The sequence below is a fragment of the Salmo salar genome, chromosome 22 (assembly GCF_965601325.2).
Source record: "Salmo salar chromosome 22, fSalSal1, whole genome shotgun sequence".
Classification (NCBI taxonomy): Eukaryota; Metazoa; Chordata; class Actinopteri; order Salmoniformes; family Salmonidae; genus Salmo; species Salmo salar.
In genome coordinates, this window is record NC_138312.1 from 16,163,289 (window position 1) to 16,181,597 (window position 18,309).

An 18,309-nucleotide genomic window follows, 5' to 3' on the forward strand; every position below is an offset into this window, starting at 1 on the left:
ACTTAACGATAACAGACTCTCTGAGCGAACGAGTCAGCACCTCATCGGTATTCTAGTCAACAGGTAGGCTACATTTTCTAGGAGCCAGACAGAGCTTGTTTATCAGTTCAGTCTCTGAGGCTCAGGCAGGTGGATCAGAAAGCATGGAAGTGCCCATCTGCCCTCAAACCTGCAGAGTTTCTTTAATCATGACACACTCTGAACAGCTAGACAATAAACAGGACCTCTTGGCAATGCAGTAGATGAGATGTGGAGGCTATGCCATAGGATTGTGTCTCCTGAGTAGCTGGCAAACCATGCACCTCCTCAGGTGTGGTTGAGTGTGTATGTGTGTGGTATACTCTGGTATTTTTCACTGAGCTGGCCCAGTCCAGTGATGTGATTATCTGTGCCGGTGAGAGCCAAATCTTGGCTAACCCTGTGTCTGTGGCACTCTATGGTCTTTCTCTGCCCCTGAGACTTTCAAAAAGGCTTTACGGCGAAAGCATACCATGTGATTATCTGAGGACAGCGCCCTGCATACAAAAGCATACAAACATTTTCAAGCCAAGTAGAGGAGTCACGAAAGTCAGAAATAGCGATAAAATGTATCACTTACCTTTGATCTTCATCTGGTTGCAGTCACAAGAGTCCCTGTTAAACAATAAATGTTTGTTTTGTTCATTAAAGTCCCTCTTTATTTCCCAATAACTCCGTTTTGTTGGCGCGTTTTGTTCAGTAATCCACTGGCTCAATGGCGGTCACAACATGCAGACGAATACATTCTAATAGTACTGGTAAAGTTTGTCAACATGTCAAGCGATGTTTATAATTAATCCTCAGGTTGTCTATTGTCTAAATAATCAATAATATTTCAACCAGGCAATAGCGTATTCAATAGAAAGGAAAAACAACGAAGGGCGCGCAATCGGTCACGTGCACAAACCAGCTCTGCTTCATTCTACAGTCCACTTACAAAATGGTCTCATTCTTCCTAATTTTTCAGAAAACAAGCCTGAAACAATGTCTAAAGACTGTTGACATCTAGTGGAAGCCATAGGAACTGCAATATGGGTCCTAACCCATTATATACTGTATAGGCATTCAATTGAAAACTACATACATCAAAAATATCCCACTTCCTTGATGGATTTTCCTCAGGTTTTCGCCTGCCATATCAGTTCTGTTATACTCACAGACATTATTTTAACAGTTTTGGTAACTTTAGCCTGTTTTCTATCCAAATCTACCAATTATATGCATATCCTAGCTCTGGGCCTGAGTAACAGGCAGTTTACTTTGGGCACGCTTCTCATCCAGATGTCGAAATACTTTAACCGGGATCGTTTTTTTTGGTCCTCCAATAATCGCTATCGGTGTTGAAAAATCACAATCGGTTAAAATATATATGTGTGTATATATGTATGTATATGTGTATATATATATGTATGTATATGTGTATGTAATAATGACTATTACAAGAATACTGAATGAACAATGAACACTTTTTTATTTTAACTTAATATAATACAGAAATAGAATCAATTTAGTCTCAACTAAATAATGAAACATGTTCAATTTGGTTTAAATAATGCAAAAACAGTGTTGGAGAAGAAAGTAAAAGTGCAATATGTGCCATGTAAAAATGCTAATGTTTAAGTTTCTTGCTCAGAACATGATAACATATATGAAAGCTGGTGGTTCCTTTTAACATGAGTCTTCAATATTACCAGTTAAGAAGTTTTAGGTTGTAGTTATTATAGGAGTTATGACGCGTCGACTATTTCGCTCTATACCATTTGTATTTCATATACAGTTGAAGTTGGAAGTTTACATATACATTCAAACTCAGTTTTTCACAATTCCTGACATCTAATCCTAGTAAACATTCCCTGTCTAAGGTCAGTTAGAATCACCACTTAATTTTAAGAATGTGAAATGTCAGAATAATACTTGAGTTGTTTATTTCAGCTTTTATTTCTTTCATCACATTCCCAGTGGTTAGAAGTTTACATAACCTCAATTAATATTTGGTAGCATTGCCTTTAAATTGTTTAAATATGGTCAAATGTTTTGGGTATCCTTCCATAAGCTTCCCACAATAAGTTGGCTGAATTTTGGCCCATTCCTCCTGACAGAGCTGGTGTAACTGAGTCAGGTTTCTAGGCCTTCTTCCTCGCACACGCTTTTACAGTTCTTCCCACAAATTTTCTATGGGATTGAGGTCGGGGCTTTCTGATGGCCACTCCAATACCTTGACTTTGTTGTCCTTAAGCCATTTTGCCACAACTTTGGAAGTATGCTTGGAATCATTGTCCATTTGGAAGACCCATTTGCGACCAAGCTTTAACTTCCTGACTGATGTCTTGAGACGTTGCTTCAATGTATCCACCTAATTTTTCTTCCTCATGAAGCCATCTATTTTGTGAAGTGCACTAGTCCATCCTGCAAGAAGCACTCCCACAACATGATGCTGCCACTCCCGTGCTTCACGCTTGGGGTGGTGTTCTTCGGCTTGCAAGCCTCCCCCTTTTTCCTCCAAACATAACGATGGTCATTATGGCCAAACAGTTCCATTTTTGTTTCATCAGACCAGAGGACATTTCTCCAAAAAGTACGATCTTTGTCCCCATGTGCAGTTGCAAACCGTAGTCTGGCTTTTTTATGGAGGTTTTGGAGCAGTGGCTTCTTCCTTGCTGAGCCGCCTTTCAGGTTATGTCGATATAGGACTCGTTTTACTGTGGATATAGACACTTTTGTACATGTTTCCTCCAGCATCTTCACAAGGTCTTTTGCTGCTGTTTTGGGATTGATTTGCACTTTTCGCTAGCTAGTAACTTACCTTGTCCTTTTGATGCTGCACTCGCGTAACAGGTGGTCAGCCTTCCATGCAGTCTCCTCGTGGATTGCAATGTAATCGGCTATAATCAGCGTCCAAAAAGGCCGATTACCGAATTGTTATGAAAATTTGATGTTGGCCCTAATTAATCGGCCATGCCGATTAATTGATTGACCTCTAGTCTCAACCTTGCTGCCTTTCTCGTTGACCTGTGCAACAACGTTGCAGGGTTTTTTTTGCAATCTCCACCTGCCGTAGAGAGAATGAACGTGAAGAGACTGACAACTTCTGAGCCAGGTGATTTCATTTATCAGGATGATTATAATGGATATATCCAAAGAAATGGCAATAGAAACAAAGGTAAAAGAAATTTGCTGTCATTTCAGCTGCTTGTGTTTGATCTAGTTGGCTAGCTAGCAATGGAGGATTAGCTACTGTAGCCTGCATGGCAACCTTTTTTTGCTTAGAACATTTGGAATGGACAACCAGTTCATTTGGCTAACGACTTTTGCGTGGAAGGATGAAAGAAATGAATTTACTCATTAAAATATATTTTTTTTATTTTATTTTTTACCCCTTTTTTCTCCCCAATTTCATGATGTCCAATTTGTATTTAGTTTTGTCCCATTGCTGCAACTCCCGTACGGACTTGGGAGAGGCGAAGGTCAAGAGCCATGTGTCCTCCTAAACACGACCCTACCAATCCGCACTGTTTCTTGACACACTGCTCGCTTAACTCAGATGCCAGCCGCACCAATGTGTTGGAGGAAAACTGTCCAACTGGCGACCGTGTCAGCGTGCATGCGCCCGGCCCGCCATAGGAGTCGCTAGAGCGCGATGGGACAAGGACATCCCGGCCGGTCAAGCTCTCCCCTAACCTGGACAACGCTGGGATCGTTGTGCGCCGCCTCATGGGTCTCCCAGTTGCGGCCGGCAACGACACAGCCCGGCATCGAACCCGGATCTGTAGTGACATCACTAGCACTGCGATGCAGCGCCTTAGACTGCTTCGCCACTCGGGAGGCCCTTAAATATTTCAATGTAAACATGTAATCTTTTGAAAAATATGTTAGTAACTGTTTTATAAAAGCAATAACCCGGGATTTATTGTTAATTTCACCCTCCAAAGGGCTGTTTCCCCGGCCCTCTGCTTCGTGTCGGTCTAAGAACAGCCCCTAGTCGGGAGTTATTCACACGATAATCCTCGCGTTCTCATTCAGTTGACTGAAGTGTTTTTTTCCCCCCAATGAAGTACCTCTTCTAACCTCTCAGGATGAAGAGTGATGAGCTCCCAATGAGCCTTTTATCCTAGATCTTTTTATTCATCCACCAAGGCACTCATTTGTCTCCATCTCTCACTCACAACGCATTTGCCTGCTGAACGAGAAGGGTTTGGCTCAGAGACTAGGCTAGGTGTGTCTGTGTGAGTGACGACAGAGAGCCACAGAGAGTGACTTCATTCTGCTCTGGTGGGCTAGCCAGCTAGTAAGTGAGCGGCTGCACGTCTCTGTGTATCCCAGTCTGTGACAAATGGTGTCAGCGCTGCAGTAATCAGATAATAGGACGTAAATGACATGCTGCAACTGTCCCACCTTGTGATCCCCACATTCATTTTATTATAGCACTGAGCTAGTGAGATTACTCTTCAAACAGACCAGCCCGACCAAGAGCTGTCACTTGCATCCAGTCAGCCAGCCGTGTGTGTACATTAACCCTTTCACTCCACAGAGGCACTGTGACTCAATCCAGCAAACTCCTTATAAGATGATGCAGCGAGGGTGTGTGTGTTGCTATGTGGTCAGGCAGGGGCTGCTCATGGTCATCATGTCCTGAGTAAGCTGAGCCTGGAGTCGCTGCTGCCTGCTAATCCCTATTTGTGCCCTGGCCTCTACAGGAAACCCAGGATCAACTCCCAGCTGGTGGCCCAGCAGGTGGCTCAGCAGTACGCGATGCCTCCCCCGCCCAAGAAAGAGAGGAAGGAGAGGCCTGAGAGGGAGCACGGCCCGGACGGGGAGCTCTTGGATGGGGAGGGGGAGCACCCCGAGGGAGAGCTTCTGGAAAGAGTGAAGCCAGAAGGAGAAGGAGAACCTCCCCTGGATAAAGACGAGAGCGATAAGGAGAAGCCGGAAAACGACCAAGCAGCAAAGCCAGAGCAAGAGGAGGAGAAAGGGAAAGAGATCAGCCCAGCCAGGCCCATCGCCAAGAAACCCAGCATCAAAGAGATCAGCCTAGCCGGGCCCATCGCCAAGAAACCCAGCATCAAAGAGAGCAGCCTAGCCGGGCCCATTGCCAAGAAACCCAGCATTAAAGAGAGCAGCCCAGCCGGGCCCATTGCCAAGAAACCCAGCATCAAAGAGAGCAGCCCAGCCGGGCCCATTGCCAAGAAACCCAGCATCAAAGAGAGCAGCCCAGCCAGCCCCATCGCCAAGAAACCCAGCATCAAAGAGAGCAGCCCAGCCAGGCCCATCGCCAAGAAACCCAGCATCAAAGAGAGCAGCCCAGCCAGGCCCATCGCCAAGAAACCCAGCATCAAAGAGAGCAACCCAGCCAGGCCCATCGCCAAGAAACCCAGCATCAAAAAGATCAGGTCAGTGTGTGTTTATAAAGGAATAAGATGTCTGTTCATTGTTTGTGTAAGTGTCTTTCCTCTCCAGACATTAACTTTACTAATATACTCCTCTGTGGTCAGACCATCAAATAATTGGCATATACATTACTCTTACTGAATTTCCATGTGGGTGAGGATATTGGAAATTTAATCAAAGCATATTGGATGATAACTTGTTTTTAACTAGGACAGAGGAATTTATTACATAATTTTTCTGACATAACATAGGTACAGCAAATCCGCTTATTGTATGGGCCACTTTTAAATGTGCCTTTTAGAGGACATGCAATTCAGTACTCCTTTCTAAAACAAAAGCAATTCAGGTCAAAGGCATCCATACTAACAAAGGAAATAGGTCTAACAGAACAGATAGATGGCAATGAAAACTGTACCATAGAGGCTCAGAATAAGTTGGAGGAAAAAGAAATGGAGGAACTTATTCAACAAAGATCAAGAATAATATATTAATAATAGTAAAGCAAACTGAATGGAATATGGGGGAAAATGCACCAATTTCTTTTTTAATCTTCAGCGCCCACAAATTATTTGCTGAAACTTGTTACAAATGACGGAGTCACCAATGATTCACCAAATTATATTTTGAAAGAGGAAGCAAAGTACTTTAACCATGTGTTTTCATTTGTCTCCTTCAGCTCCTTTAACCGAAGCTAATTGTATGGACTTTTTTTCTATTAATAACTTTAAATGAACAGCCATACAGAAAGACTCATGTGAAGGTGAAATTATAGAGAAGGAACTTCTTGATGCAATTAAAGCCTTTAAGTCTGGGAAAACTCCAGGGCTGGATGGCATACAATTTCAGGTATACCAAACCTTTTTTGATATACTCAGAGGACCGTTATTAGAATGTTTTAACCACTCTTATGTAAATGGTAGATTATCAGACACTCAACAAGTAGGTCTGATTTCGTTATTACTGAAACAGGATACAAGTGGAAATATAAAGATCCAGTCCGGTTAATAAAAATTGGAGGCATCTTACACTTCAGTGTTGTGATGTGAAAATTCTAGCAAAATGTATAGCGCATAGAATTAAAAAGTCAGACATTATTCATTCTAATCAGACAGGTTTTTTACATTGGAGATAATATAAGGCAAGTACTGGAAACACTATGAAAAATCTGGGAAACCAGGCCTGCTATTCATAGCTGACTTTGAAAAGGCTTTTGATGAAGTATGACTGGAGTTTTTATAGAAATGCCTGGAACATTTCAATTTTGGAGAATCTCTTATAAAATGGGTTAAAATCGTGTATAGTAACCCTAGGTGTAAAATGGTAAATAATGACTATTTAGAAAGTTTTAAACTGTCAAGAGGAGTAAAACAAGGTTGTCCACTATTGGCATATCTATTTATTATGGCCGTCGAAATGTTAGCTATTCAAATCAGATCCAACAATTAATATCAAGTGATTAGAAATACAGGGCTTAAAAACAAAGGTGTCATTGTACGCTGATGATTCATGTTTTTTTTTTTTTATCCACAACTTGGATCCCTCCACAGCCTCATATAGGATCTAGATCATTTTTCTAACCTCTCTGGATTACAACCAAATGATAAGTGTACTAAATTACATATTGGATCACAAAAAAAATACAACTTTTACATTACCATGTAGTTTACCAATAAAATGGTCTGATGGTGTTGTGGATATACTCGGTATACATATCCTTAAATAAATAATCTCACTCCCAATACATTTTTTTTTATTAGAGGTTAGTAACAATACATAAGATCTTGCTACCATGGAAAGGTAAATACCCTTCTATTTGTGGAAAAATCTCCCTGATTAACTCTTCAGTCATATCCCAGTTTACCTATTTGCCTATGGTCTTGCCTGCACCTGGAGAACAGTTGTCTTTTTCTTACTATATGAGAAAACAAAATATTCAATTTTATTTGGAATGGAAAGGAAGACAAAATTATACAGGCCTATTTATATAATGACTATACATTCGGAGGGCAGAAAGTCTTAAATATGAAAGCATTAGACCTCTCACTAATGGCTTCAGTCATACTAAAGTTATACTTAATCCAAACTGGTTCTCTAGCAAATAAGTAAGAATGTCTCACCCTATGTTCATGAAAGGCTTTTTTTCCCTTTATTCAGATTATAACCTCTCACATTGTTATTTGAAAAGGAAATCATCTCCCAAATATCGCTATTTTTAAAATAAGCCATTGAAAGTTGGTTGCAATTTCAATTTAATCCACCAGAAAAGACAGAACAAATAATACAATATATATTGTGGTTAAACTCAAATATACTATTTGATAAAAAAAACATAATTTGTTTGAATTAAAAAAAAGGCTATAATCTATGTCATACATGCAGCTACCTAAAACATGGAAATGTCTGCTCTACTCAAAATAACAACCAACTAATTACAGCGTTACCGTAAAAATAGGAGAGGGAAGGGGGGAAAAAAGTAAGAAACTTGTCTGTCGGCCCTGCATTAAAGACCATAATTGGTTAAAGAAAACTGTAATACATTTTAAAAAGTATACCAATTTTATTTAAGGACCAAAGAATATACAGCTGTGCCATATAGATTGCAAAATAGTTGAAGAGATTTTTGATGTACCAATTCCATGGCACATGGTTTATGAACTGATAAGCAAAACAATGCCAGATTAAAAACTTTGAATTTTTCAATTTAAATTATTATACAGAATTCTTGCAACCAACAGAATGTTATTTATATGTGCGATACAACCTTCCCAGCTCTGTAGATTTTGCTGCGAAGAGGCAGAATCATTAGAGCATTTGTTTTGGTACTATCCATATGTAGCTTGTTTTTGGTCACAGGTCCAGCAATGGCTGAAGAATTGCAACAAGCTAACCCTGCAGATAGCACTACTGGACGATCTGAAAAGTCATAGTCAATCAATAATATAATAATAATTTTTGCAAAAGTGTTTATTTACAATTTACAATCTGTAGAAACAATGAAAATAGAAAGGTTCAGAACTTTTGTGAAACGGCACAGTTGAAAAATATATGGCAAATAGAATCCAATATGGATGGTGTTAAGAGATAAATGGGAGGGGTTGAATGGAGCTGAAGGTTGGGACTAATAACAAGATAACTAATGTAAAACATACTGTGCCCATAACATGTATATGCAGTTGAGGTCGGAAGTTTACATACACTTAGGTTGAAGTCATTAAAACTTGTTTTTCAACCACTCCACAAATTTATTGTTAACAAACTATAGTTTTGGCAAGTCGGTTAGGACATCTACTTTGTGCATGACACATCATGTTGTAGGGGTGCTTTGCTGCAGGAGGGACTGGTGCACTTCACAAAATAGATGGCAACATGAGGAAGGAAAATGATGTTGAAATATTGAAGCGACATCAGTCAGGAAGTTAAAGCTTGGTCGCAAATGGGTCTTCCAAATGGACAATGACCCCAAGCATACTTCCAAAGTTGTGGCAAAATGGCTTAAAGACAACAAAGTCAAGGTATTGGAGTGGCCATCACAAAGCCTTGACCTCAATCCCATAGAAAAATTGTGGGCAGGACTGAAAAGGCGTGTGTGAGCAAGAAGGCCTACAAACCTGACTCAGTTACACCAGCTCTGTCAGGAGGAATGGGCCAAAATTCACCCAACTTACTGTGGGAAGCTTGTGGAAGGCTACCCGTAATGTTTGACCCAAGTTAAACAATGTAAAGGCAATGCAACCAGATACTATTTGAGTGTATGTAAACTTCTGACCCACTGGGAATGTGATGAAAGAAATAAAAGCTGATATAATCATTCTCTCTACTATTATTCTGACATTTCACATTCTTAAAATAAAGTGGTGATCCTAACTGACCTAAGAAAGGGAATTTTTACTAGGATTAGATGTCAGGAATTGTGAAAAACTGAGTTTAAATGTATTTGGCTAAGTTGTATGTATGTGTATTTGCAAAAAATAATATGGAGGATTGGAAGTGATGCAGACAATTACATTGATGGAAGCTACAATCTATCTGCATATTAAAGCTGATTTACCCCCTAAAGAAGAAAAAATATATATAATAATAATAAAAAAAAATATATATATATATTATACTCATCTGTGTTTTCTGTGCAGACCCAAGACAGACGTTCATCAGAGTCTACCCAGCATACAGTCTGGGGAGTCAACAACCAAGATCAACAACTCTCACATCTCCAGGTAGGTCATTCTCCTCTTACAGATGTCTTCCACTACTAGTACTGACCTTATCTTCCAGTTGGACATTGTGAGAACCTGTCATGGCATTTTTTAAATTGGAACTCGTACAAGATATTCTAAAAGGGGCAATCAGCAGTTGTTACATCCATTTTTGGACTAATAAATGAAGATATTCCCATGGATGCTTGAAGAATATAACTTATAAATGTTTCATGAGCTTAGTTCAACTGTCGTACCCCATGAGAACCCAAAATATAAGCTTGTTTTACTCCAATGTTTGTAAACAAAGTAAACGTGAACAAACACTATAGTCTCAATACATGGTTAAAACTCATTTTTTTATATCATGGATCCATAGCTTTGTATATGAATTTATGGTTACATTTCTCCAGCCCCATCTCTCAGCTTTTTCCCAAAACGGAGGTGGGGAGAACACTGTTATTGTTTCAACTGCTGATTGCCGCTTTAAAGGGATACTTCGGAATTTTGCCAATGACGTACCTTATCTACTTCCCCAGAGTCAGATGAACTCATGGATACCATTGTTATGTCTATGCATCCAGTATGAAGGAAGTTAGAGGTAGTTTTGCTAGCCAATGCTAACTAGCATTAGCGCAATGACTGGAAGTCTAGGGGAGCATGCTAGCTGTTACCATAGACTTTCAGGCATTGCACTAATGCTAGTAAGCAATTGTGCTAACACTAGTTAGCAACTTTCTTCACACTGAACACTGAGACATAAAAATGGTATCCACTAATTCATCTGACTCTGGGTAAGTTGAAAAGGACTTCATTGCCAAAATCAAACTCAAGTGTTTCATAAATGCTATTTCATGTTCTACACCCACTCTCACTTTCTCCCTCTTACTCCTGTTGGCCTTGTAGTATACATTGAAATGAGCAGTTGGGTCTAACCACCCACACAGTACTACACACCTTAATGTGGTTGTATCTTAGTAAGGCAGTTTTATCAATTTAATCCTAACCCTGTGTTTCTCCCCTGCTGACCAGACCCAAACTGAAGAACATTGACCGGAGCACCGCTCAGCAGCTAGCCATAACGGTGGGGAACGTGACGGTCATCATAACGGACTTTAAGGAGAAGACCCGCTCCTCGTCCACATCCTCGTCCACCGTGACGTCCAGCTCGGGCTCCGAGCAGCGGCACCAGAGCTCTGGCTCCGAGAGCATGGACAAGAGCTCGTCTCGCGCCTCCACCCCCAAAGGAGAGCTCTCTGTGGGGCACGACGAGTCCTTCTGAGCCCTACAGTCCAGGTGCTCCGTGATGACTCTGTGGATCGGATCCCTTAGGGGGAGATATTTCACCTTCCTGCCTCCTGCCTCCGCCTTCCTTCCATCACCGTCCCAGGATGCTGAGAAAGCTAGCTGATTGGAGCAGTCTGCCTTCTGATTGGAGCAGCCCATGGCGTGCGCCTAATGGAGAAACGTCCAATCATGGGTACACGTTGAGCATGGCCCAGGCGGGAGAGTGGGGCTGATGGGAATAGCGCCCCCATTGGTGGCATCCTGACACTTGTATGTATTGTTTGATATTTGTACGTGGATGTGCGGCCGACATTTTGTTTTTGTGTAAAGAAATGATCTGCTGTACACAATAACCACCACCATTTTAGCAACTCTGAAACATGACCCTTATTTATTACTTGTTGCACCCTTATACTTTGAGAGACTTTTCTTTTGTTGAGGCTTTGCTGTGTAGTTGTACCCATCTCTCACTTTCACTTGTTTTGATGGTTGAACTGGTAGGATGGGACAAGACGCTTGAGACCACTACACACTGGTGCTACATCGATACACTGTGAAACAGTTTCCGACGTGGGACTGTCATTCACACGATCCAACAAAAGTGCTAATAACCCAGAAATTCTCTCTCGCTCTCTTTCTCTCTCCCTCTTTCGCACACTCTCACTCTCTTACACTCGTGTCTGATTTTAGTTTGAACCTCCATGTGGTCTTTCAGGTTGATGTGTAGAGGTGAATGTGCAGCATATGAAGGTCACCTGCTTTGTTTTGATTTGAAAGGCCTACAATGTCAACTCAACACACACCCAAACCTTTGTCTGATATATAGCATCTATCTTATACAGTCCGTGTCTCCTGTCCTTAACTCTATAGTGTAGGCTATTGTGAAAAACACTAAAGTTGATGTTTTTGCATTCTGTCGCTTTAATATTGGTTAGCCAGTTGAGGAAAGGTGTGGTACCTTTTTTTATTTCTGTAATGACTGAAAGAAAGGTCAAGTTCAGATCCACCTGTCAAGACCACAGTTTGAACTGTAATATAGTGATGCCATATACCGTTTATGATATCCAACTGATGCTAAGGGACTTCAGGTTTTTAGAAGTCCTAGTGAACGTTTACTAATGTTTTTTTTTTGAATGCTCTGGTTTACAAAGTTGTGATTTTTCCAGTTTATTTAGTGCAAATGCCTGGACAGTTCATGACGATTTGAGAATTGATTTGAGTGACTTTTTCTGCTAAGATATATTTAAGACTCCAATATGTAGGTTAATTGAAGGCAGAAACATTGCAAGTAGATGATATAGCTAATAGAATAATATTGATTTTTATTTTGCATTTTCAAAGCAGTAAACACTTACCTAAATAACCAATTAAATGGTTCTAATTCTCATTCTCCTTAGATGAAAATAGACCATAATTTCCTCTTAACTGTATTAAATTGTATAAAGAATAAATGTGTATATCTTAGTTTTATTTATTGAAGGACCAAAGGAATTTCATAATGACATGATACATAGACAAATGAATAACAATTTGAGATGCAATTATAAAATGTGTGAAATGAAATACATTTTAAATAAAGACTAATATAATCAATTTAAATGGTGTAATTCTTGTCCACTTTCTAAGGAACTTACCTAGATAAACCTGAGAATAAGCAGAACAGAAAATAACACTAACATTATTTCAATCACAAGTCAGTTTCTCTACTTAGAGAACACTTGAGGCAATGAAAAGCATTCAATGGGCAGTGAGCTGCAGGGATCTCTGTGGTGTACAGAAGCTCTTGGAGCCATGTAAAGCCCTGTGCTTTTGAGCCTCTGCTCCACTGCCCTCCGTACAGTATCTCCCCCTGCAGAGAACCAGGCCAGTTCAATCTCTCCCTATAGACTTCTTTAAAGCAGGTCAGGCAAGGTAGGCATACCCTTCTAACTTACCGTGACCATGAGTCCACCCGGCAGGTGTTGTAGTAAAGGCTTTACGATCTATTTAGTGTAGATACGATAATCATATTTGTGTGTTGTGAATAAGCAATGTTTGTTGTCCAATAAGGCCATACACAGTTGATTTACTGTTTTAACAGATGCCTGCTTCACATTTCTCGACCACACTTTTATTTTTATTTTTTACGATTCATATGTATCGAGTCTTTTAAATGATTTGTTGATGAAACAAACAATTCACTTCGCTATTGTTGGGATCTGGTTCAATTGCTGTGAATCAAAATAAGAATTTGAGAATTGTGAGCAGTATTTTTGGGGCAAAAGATAAGCTGTAGCCTTCCTTTTTGGATTATGTGGCTACAAAACGTGTTTTGTCGATACTTTAAGTAGAGTTGGGAATTCAATTTATGGAACATTACAACTCAATAGATGCTAGTCAACCTGCAAAGTAAACATTTCTAAGGAAAGATAAATATGGCAACTAGAAAAGGCACATTTCCCGAAGAAAAATGTGTGCTTGCTTCAGCTGTCTAAAAATCCAATTTGTATGTTAGTGGGAGATGTGAAGCATGTAGAATTCAAGCTAAATAGAAGCTGAAGCTGATCATAATAGGGAGAGTAGGTCTGATTTCTTTAGGAGTGCTATTTATTTCAGATAGCACATCAATTATTAGAAATGGCACAACTATGCCTCTGAAAAAATGTACTGTGCCTAAAACTGAATGAACTGGGGGGGGGGGGGGGGGGGGACTCATTCCAAAACCGTTTTACCAAAAGGCTAAAATCTGTTGGTAATGTTGCTAGGTGTTGTACTAAGGTTGCTTTAGTTCAATTCATTTTTTTTCCTCTTTTTTTTTTTCTTCTTCTTTTCGGTCACTCGCCTCAATTTACTAAAAAATGAAATCCGTTGAAAGTTAATCAACTTTGTATGGCCTAAGCATAAGTTGTAACTTCTTCTGACACCTCCCTGAGTTTCGTTTTGCTGTTCAGCTGTATGATTATGATATGTAATAATTATCTATTTAAACTCTAGATTTTGGTGCAAAGATATGGAATCTCTAGGCTACATTGAATGAGGAAGAAGATCAGATTCATTCAAAGAAAATGCAATGTGAACAGAATTAATGAGGTGTCTGGCTGAGATATGAAGAAAAATATGTTATCGGTCACATTTTTACTGAGAATATTAACTCTTTGCTTTGTAATGCAATCCAGAAGAAATTGGCTTTAAAAGCCATATTTTCACATGCCTTACCCGCAACCATATTCACATGACTGACTTCTGTGACATTATTATAGAATTGATTCATTGTATGTTAAATTATTGAAAATGGCCATTTGCTGGGTATATAAAACTTTGCTTGTATGTATAATCTGAAATGGTGCAAGAGCAAACTTTATTAGAATGGCATTGTTTTATTTGATATATTTTTCCTTTGTTTTACGCGCAAGCAGTTCTGTTCTTGTGCGACCAGTAACCTTAATTTACTGTGTAAAGATGGTTACATTTTTTTTTTTTTAGCTTTGTTTGTCAGACACCTAAATATAGACTGCTTGTTTATTGACTGAGTAACAATAATCTCTTGAATTTCCAGTTTAAATGTATTATACAAGGGCAATTCCACAGTAAAAGAGTGATGCTGAGACTCACTTTTTTCACTTTAAAATGTATGTCAAACAAAAAACCAGTGATTGCAAAGTTAAACAAACCATACAACTCTATCCATAAGGACTACTTTTAACAATTTCCACTGAAATTTTACAAAACACATTTACATGAAGAAGGGTGCAGATCCAAAGTTTGGTAACCGTCAATGTGCTTCCAGACTTTCCCACTGGGCAAAAACTGGTTGAATCAACGTTGTTTCCACATAATTTCAACAAAAACATTCAATGTCATGACATTGAATCAATGGGGAAACTCATTGGATTTGCAAAAAGCCCAACATAAGGGATTTGTTTTTCATTTTTTCACCCAACTTTATTGACATGGTGAATATTTTATTTCGATTTCACGTTAAATTTATCTTAGTTGACAACTCAACCAAATGTAAATCAAGACTAGATGTTGAAATGACATCTGCCCAGTGTGTTGCATCTGCACTGTTCTTCAAGTAAATGTGTTTTTGTCAAATGTGTTTTAAAATGGTAAGAAATTATTCATAAAGTTGTATGGTTTGTTTAACTTTGCTATCATTGTTTTTTGTTTGACATACATTTTAAAGTGAAAAATCTGTCTCGGCATCACTTATTTATCGTGGAATTGTCAACAAGCTCTTTTCATTTTCCCGTATTACAATGTCTTGTACAATGCTTTTAAAGTTAATGCTCAGTAAAAGTATGTATGGTCAGTATATTAATCAATTTTTTTGTTTAATCCCGTTTGCGTTCTGTTTTCTTTCTTACTACTTGCTGATGTGTCATTGGTCACCCTGTGAGATGGTCACATTACTTCACTAGTGGAAATGTATGGAGCGAATTTCAAAGGATCACCGCTTCTTGTCCCCTAGCTTATATAATGTTGAATAATACATGTTTCCTGGCATGTGCACGGCTTAACGCTTATAGGCTACCTTATTATTTCCTCTGCTTCAAATAGAAATGTATATTTATGAATTTTGCTTGTAGTTTTTCACAAATAAAATTGTTCAAGTTATCTATTCCTTTTTGTTTTCTTTATTTCCCCCTCTGACCTGAGCTGTGGCTTCCATGTCTTATCAGTTATCTCTGGCTGCCTTCACAGATCAGCCGTCACGCCGGCCTGGTCGTCTCCCGCGCTATCACTCAGACCTGATTGAGATGTCTGAGTGTATGAGGAGGGAGGGAGGTGAGGGTGTGTGAGGGGGATTTCTTTCTACACAGTGCAGTGACACGAGACACGGGGGATCCTTACAGGTAGACACCCCCCAGTCATCTCTGCTGGGGAAATCCTTTCTCCCCAGTGGCTGGTTAACAGAGCAGTAGAGCTCTCTCAGACAGTTGGATGAGGCGGGGCTCGGGGGCAGAAGCAGCAGCCCTCTGCTGTCTGTCACAACCTGGATGACTAGACACCACAGATGAGTCAAAGATACATGATGATTAGAAGCATTTTGCTGCACCTGCTATGACATCTGCTAAACTGTGTACCTGACTAATACACTTTGACTTGAATGAGTTAAACTTAAAGGTAACTTGAATTGCTATCCAATTGCTTGCTATTTCGTCATCTGCTTGCACTATGTTGCAAAACCGGAGTCTTAACCGCTCCTCAACAAAATATAATGACCAAGGAAGTATAATTTTACACCTTGTAGAATCATAACACCTTGCTCCTATTCCACCTCTGTTGTTGTGGCTCTAGTCTCAGATTGTGCAGTAGTTCTTGTGGCTCATTACAGTCTTTGTAATGTCTTTGGGCTATCCGGTGACAGGGTTTGGCCTTCCCTGCTGCTTACTCCACTTCCGGACTCTCCCCTAGAGAGAGACGCTCTTCAGAATGACTTCTGCTCCACTCAGGTTCCAACAGATGGCTCTCTTCCATTGGAGACCCCCTCTTCTCCTCCAGCCAAAACTTAACCGCACTGCACTGTGAATGAATCCATATGGTGAGGAACGATTGTACATTGCAGGAAAGAGAGCAGCTTTGATACAAAGGAAAAATGAAGACACCTAATGTTGAACAATGTGGTTAACGGAAGGAGAATGTGTCTGATGTTTCTGCAATCTCCTAATATTTTTGTAGTGCCTAATTTATCATGTAGAAATTATGCCAGATATATTTACTGTTATTGATTTTCACCACAGAGAGGGTCGTTAGCTTCACATTTCTTAGCTAGCGTGTCAGCTAAACAGGGAATCCAGAGCATGTGGCAAGGTAAAGCATCATGGTTAAAACATCATTCGAGCACCAGTTTGATTGATTGGGTATGACTACAAAGTATTGTCTATGATTTCAATAATCTACCAAATGTTGTTTTGACAGCACACAGCACTTATCTGCTTCCAAACAGAGTCCATGGTAGGCTAGTCTAAAAGCAAGACCATCCTCTTTGTCTCTATGCAGACTTCACTTCCAAGTTTGTATTTGTCTCCTAGCAATTAGTCTAGTGAAAATGTGCAGCTATTTTCTCTATCGTTTCCCAGATTGCCCTATGATTCTAGCATTCTCAACCACAAAGTAGATATTAACATTTTGCAGAGTGCATGTGTTATGTGTATGTATTGCAGGTTGGAAATATGGGTATCAGTGTGTATTGAGCAGATAATACAGCAGGAGAGGTAGTGGGCTCCTGGGAGGAGGCCACCACAGGGTCCGGACGGCCACCTGCATCTCCTCAGACTGCCAGGCCCTGTATAGAGCTGCAGCTCTCAACCCACTCCCTCCTCAGCAGTCAGACCTCTCTCAGAGCCTCTCCATATAATGCACCATCCAAGAGCTGAAATTAAAGCACTGTGCTTGTTTGAGCACCACCACTGAGAAACTGTTTCTTCATGCCTTGGAATTGCATGAGTGATATCTGCTGCATTTTCTTTCTGTTCCTGGTGGATTATTTTTTACTGCAGAATGTTAACGCCTTCATAACTGCAGTGGCTTGGAGCGCAGTAAAGGTTGTCGCTGGACTCCACCTACAAGCCCCACATGTCCTTCGAACTCTTAACTGTAACACCTGACAGAACAGATCACATGGTCCATTTGATACCAGATGTTGTTTGTTGTCCAGATGCACGCGCAGACAATTCACTTAAGAAAATGGAATTGAGCCCGGTGCTTAGAACGTTTGTTGGTCCACTGCTTCTTTGAACATTATTAGGTTCTCTGACTCCAACAAGAGACTCCAGCAAATAGGATACGTTTTGAGGATACATGCTGAGATATTCCACTGAAAAGTTTTGCGTTGCTTATCATGAATACAAGTCACACCACACTCACATCTCATTTCTCCACTGCAATCAATGGGGGAAAACCATTTAGTTTGATAGGTAAGAGTCAATACTACATTGATCTCCGGTCTATGTGAGTATGCTGTTCATTGATTACAGCTCAGTGTTCAACACCATAGTGCCTTTCAAGCTCATCACTAAGCTCAGGACCCTGGGACTGAACACCTCCCTCTGCAACTGGATCCTGGACTTCCTGACGGGATGCTCCCAGGAGGTGAGGGTAGGCAACAACACCTCACAGGTGCGTGTCTACTCCCCTTATGTACTCCCTGTTCACCCACGACTGTGTGGCCACGGATGACTCCAACACCATTATTAAGTTTGCTGACGACACAATGGTGGTAGGCTAGATCACCAATCACGATTAGACCGCCTATAGGGAGGAGGTCAGTGACCTGGCAGTGTGGTGCCAGGACAACAACTTCTCCCGCAACGTCAGCAAACGAAGGAGCTGATCGTGGACTACAGCAAATGGAGGGCTGAGCAATGAACATGGTCCCAACACACCAACACAGTCGTGAACAAGGCACGACAACGCCTCTTCCCCCTCAGGAGGCTGAAAAGAT

At 40.3% G+C, this 18,309-nt stretch overlaps 1 protein-coding gene across 1 annotated transcript in view; it reads left to right on the forward strand.

Moving 5' to 3' along the window:
• rybpb (RING1 and YY1 binding protein b) overlaps nt 1-12,476 on the forward strand; it is a 36,955-nt gene extending 24,479 nt beyond the window's left edge. Inside the window, exons 3-5 of the mRNA XM_014166381.3 lie at nt 4,713-5,405; nt 9,534-9,617; nt 10,629-12,476. Coding sequence (XP_014021856.2) covers nt 4,713-5,405; nt 9,534-9,617; nt 10,629-10,878 — 1,027 coding nt within the window. The 3' untranslated portion in view covers nt 10,879-12,476. The remainder of the gene's footprint in view (nt 1-4,712; nt 5,406-9,533; nt 9,618-10,628) is intronic.
• Nucleotides 12,477-18,309: the final 5,833 nt, after the last annotated feature.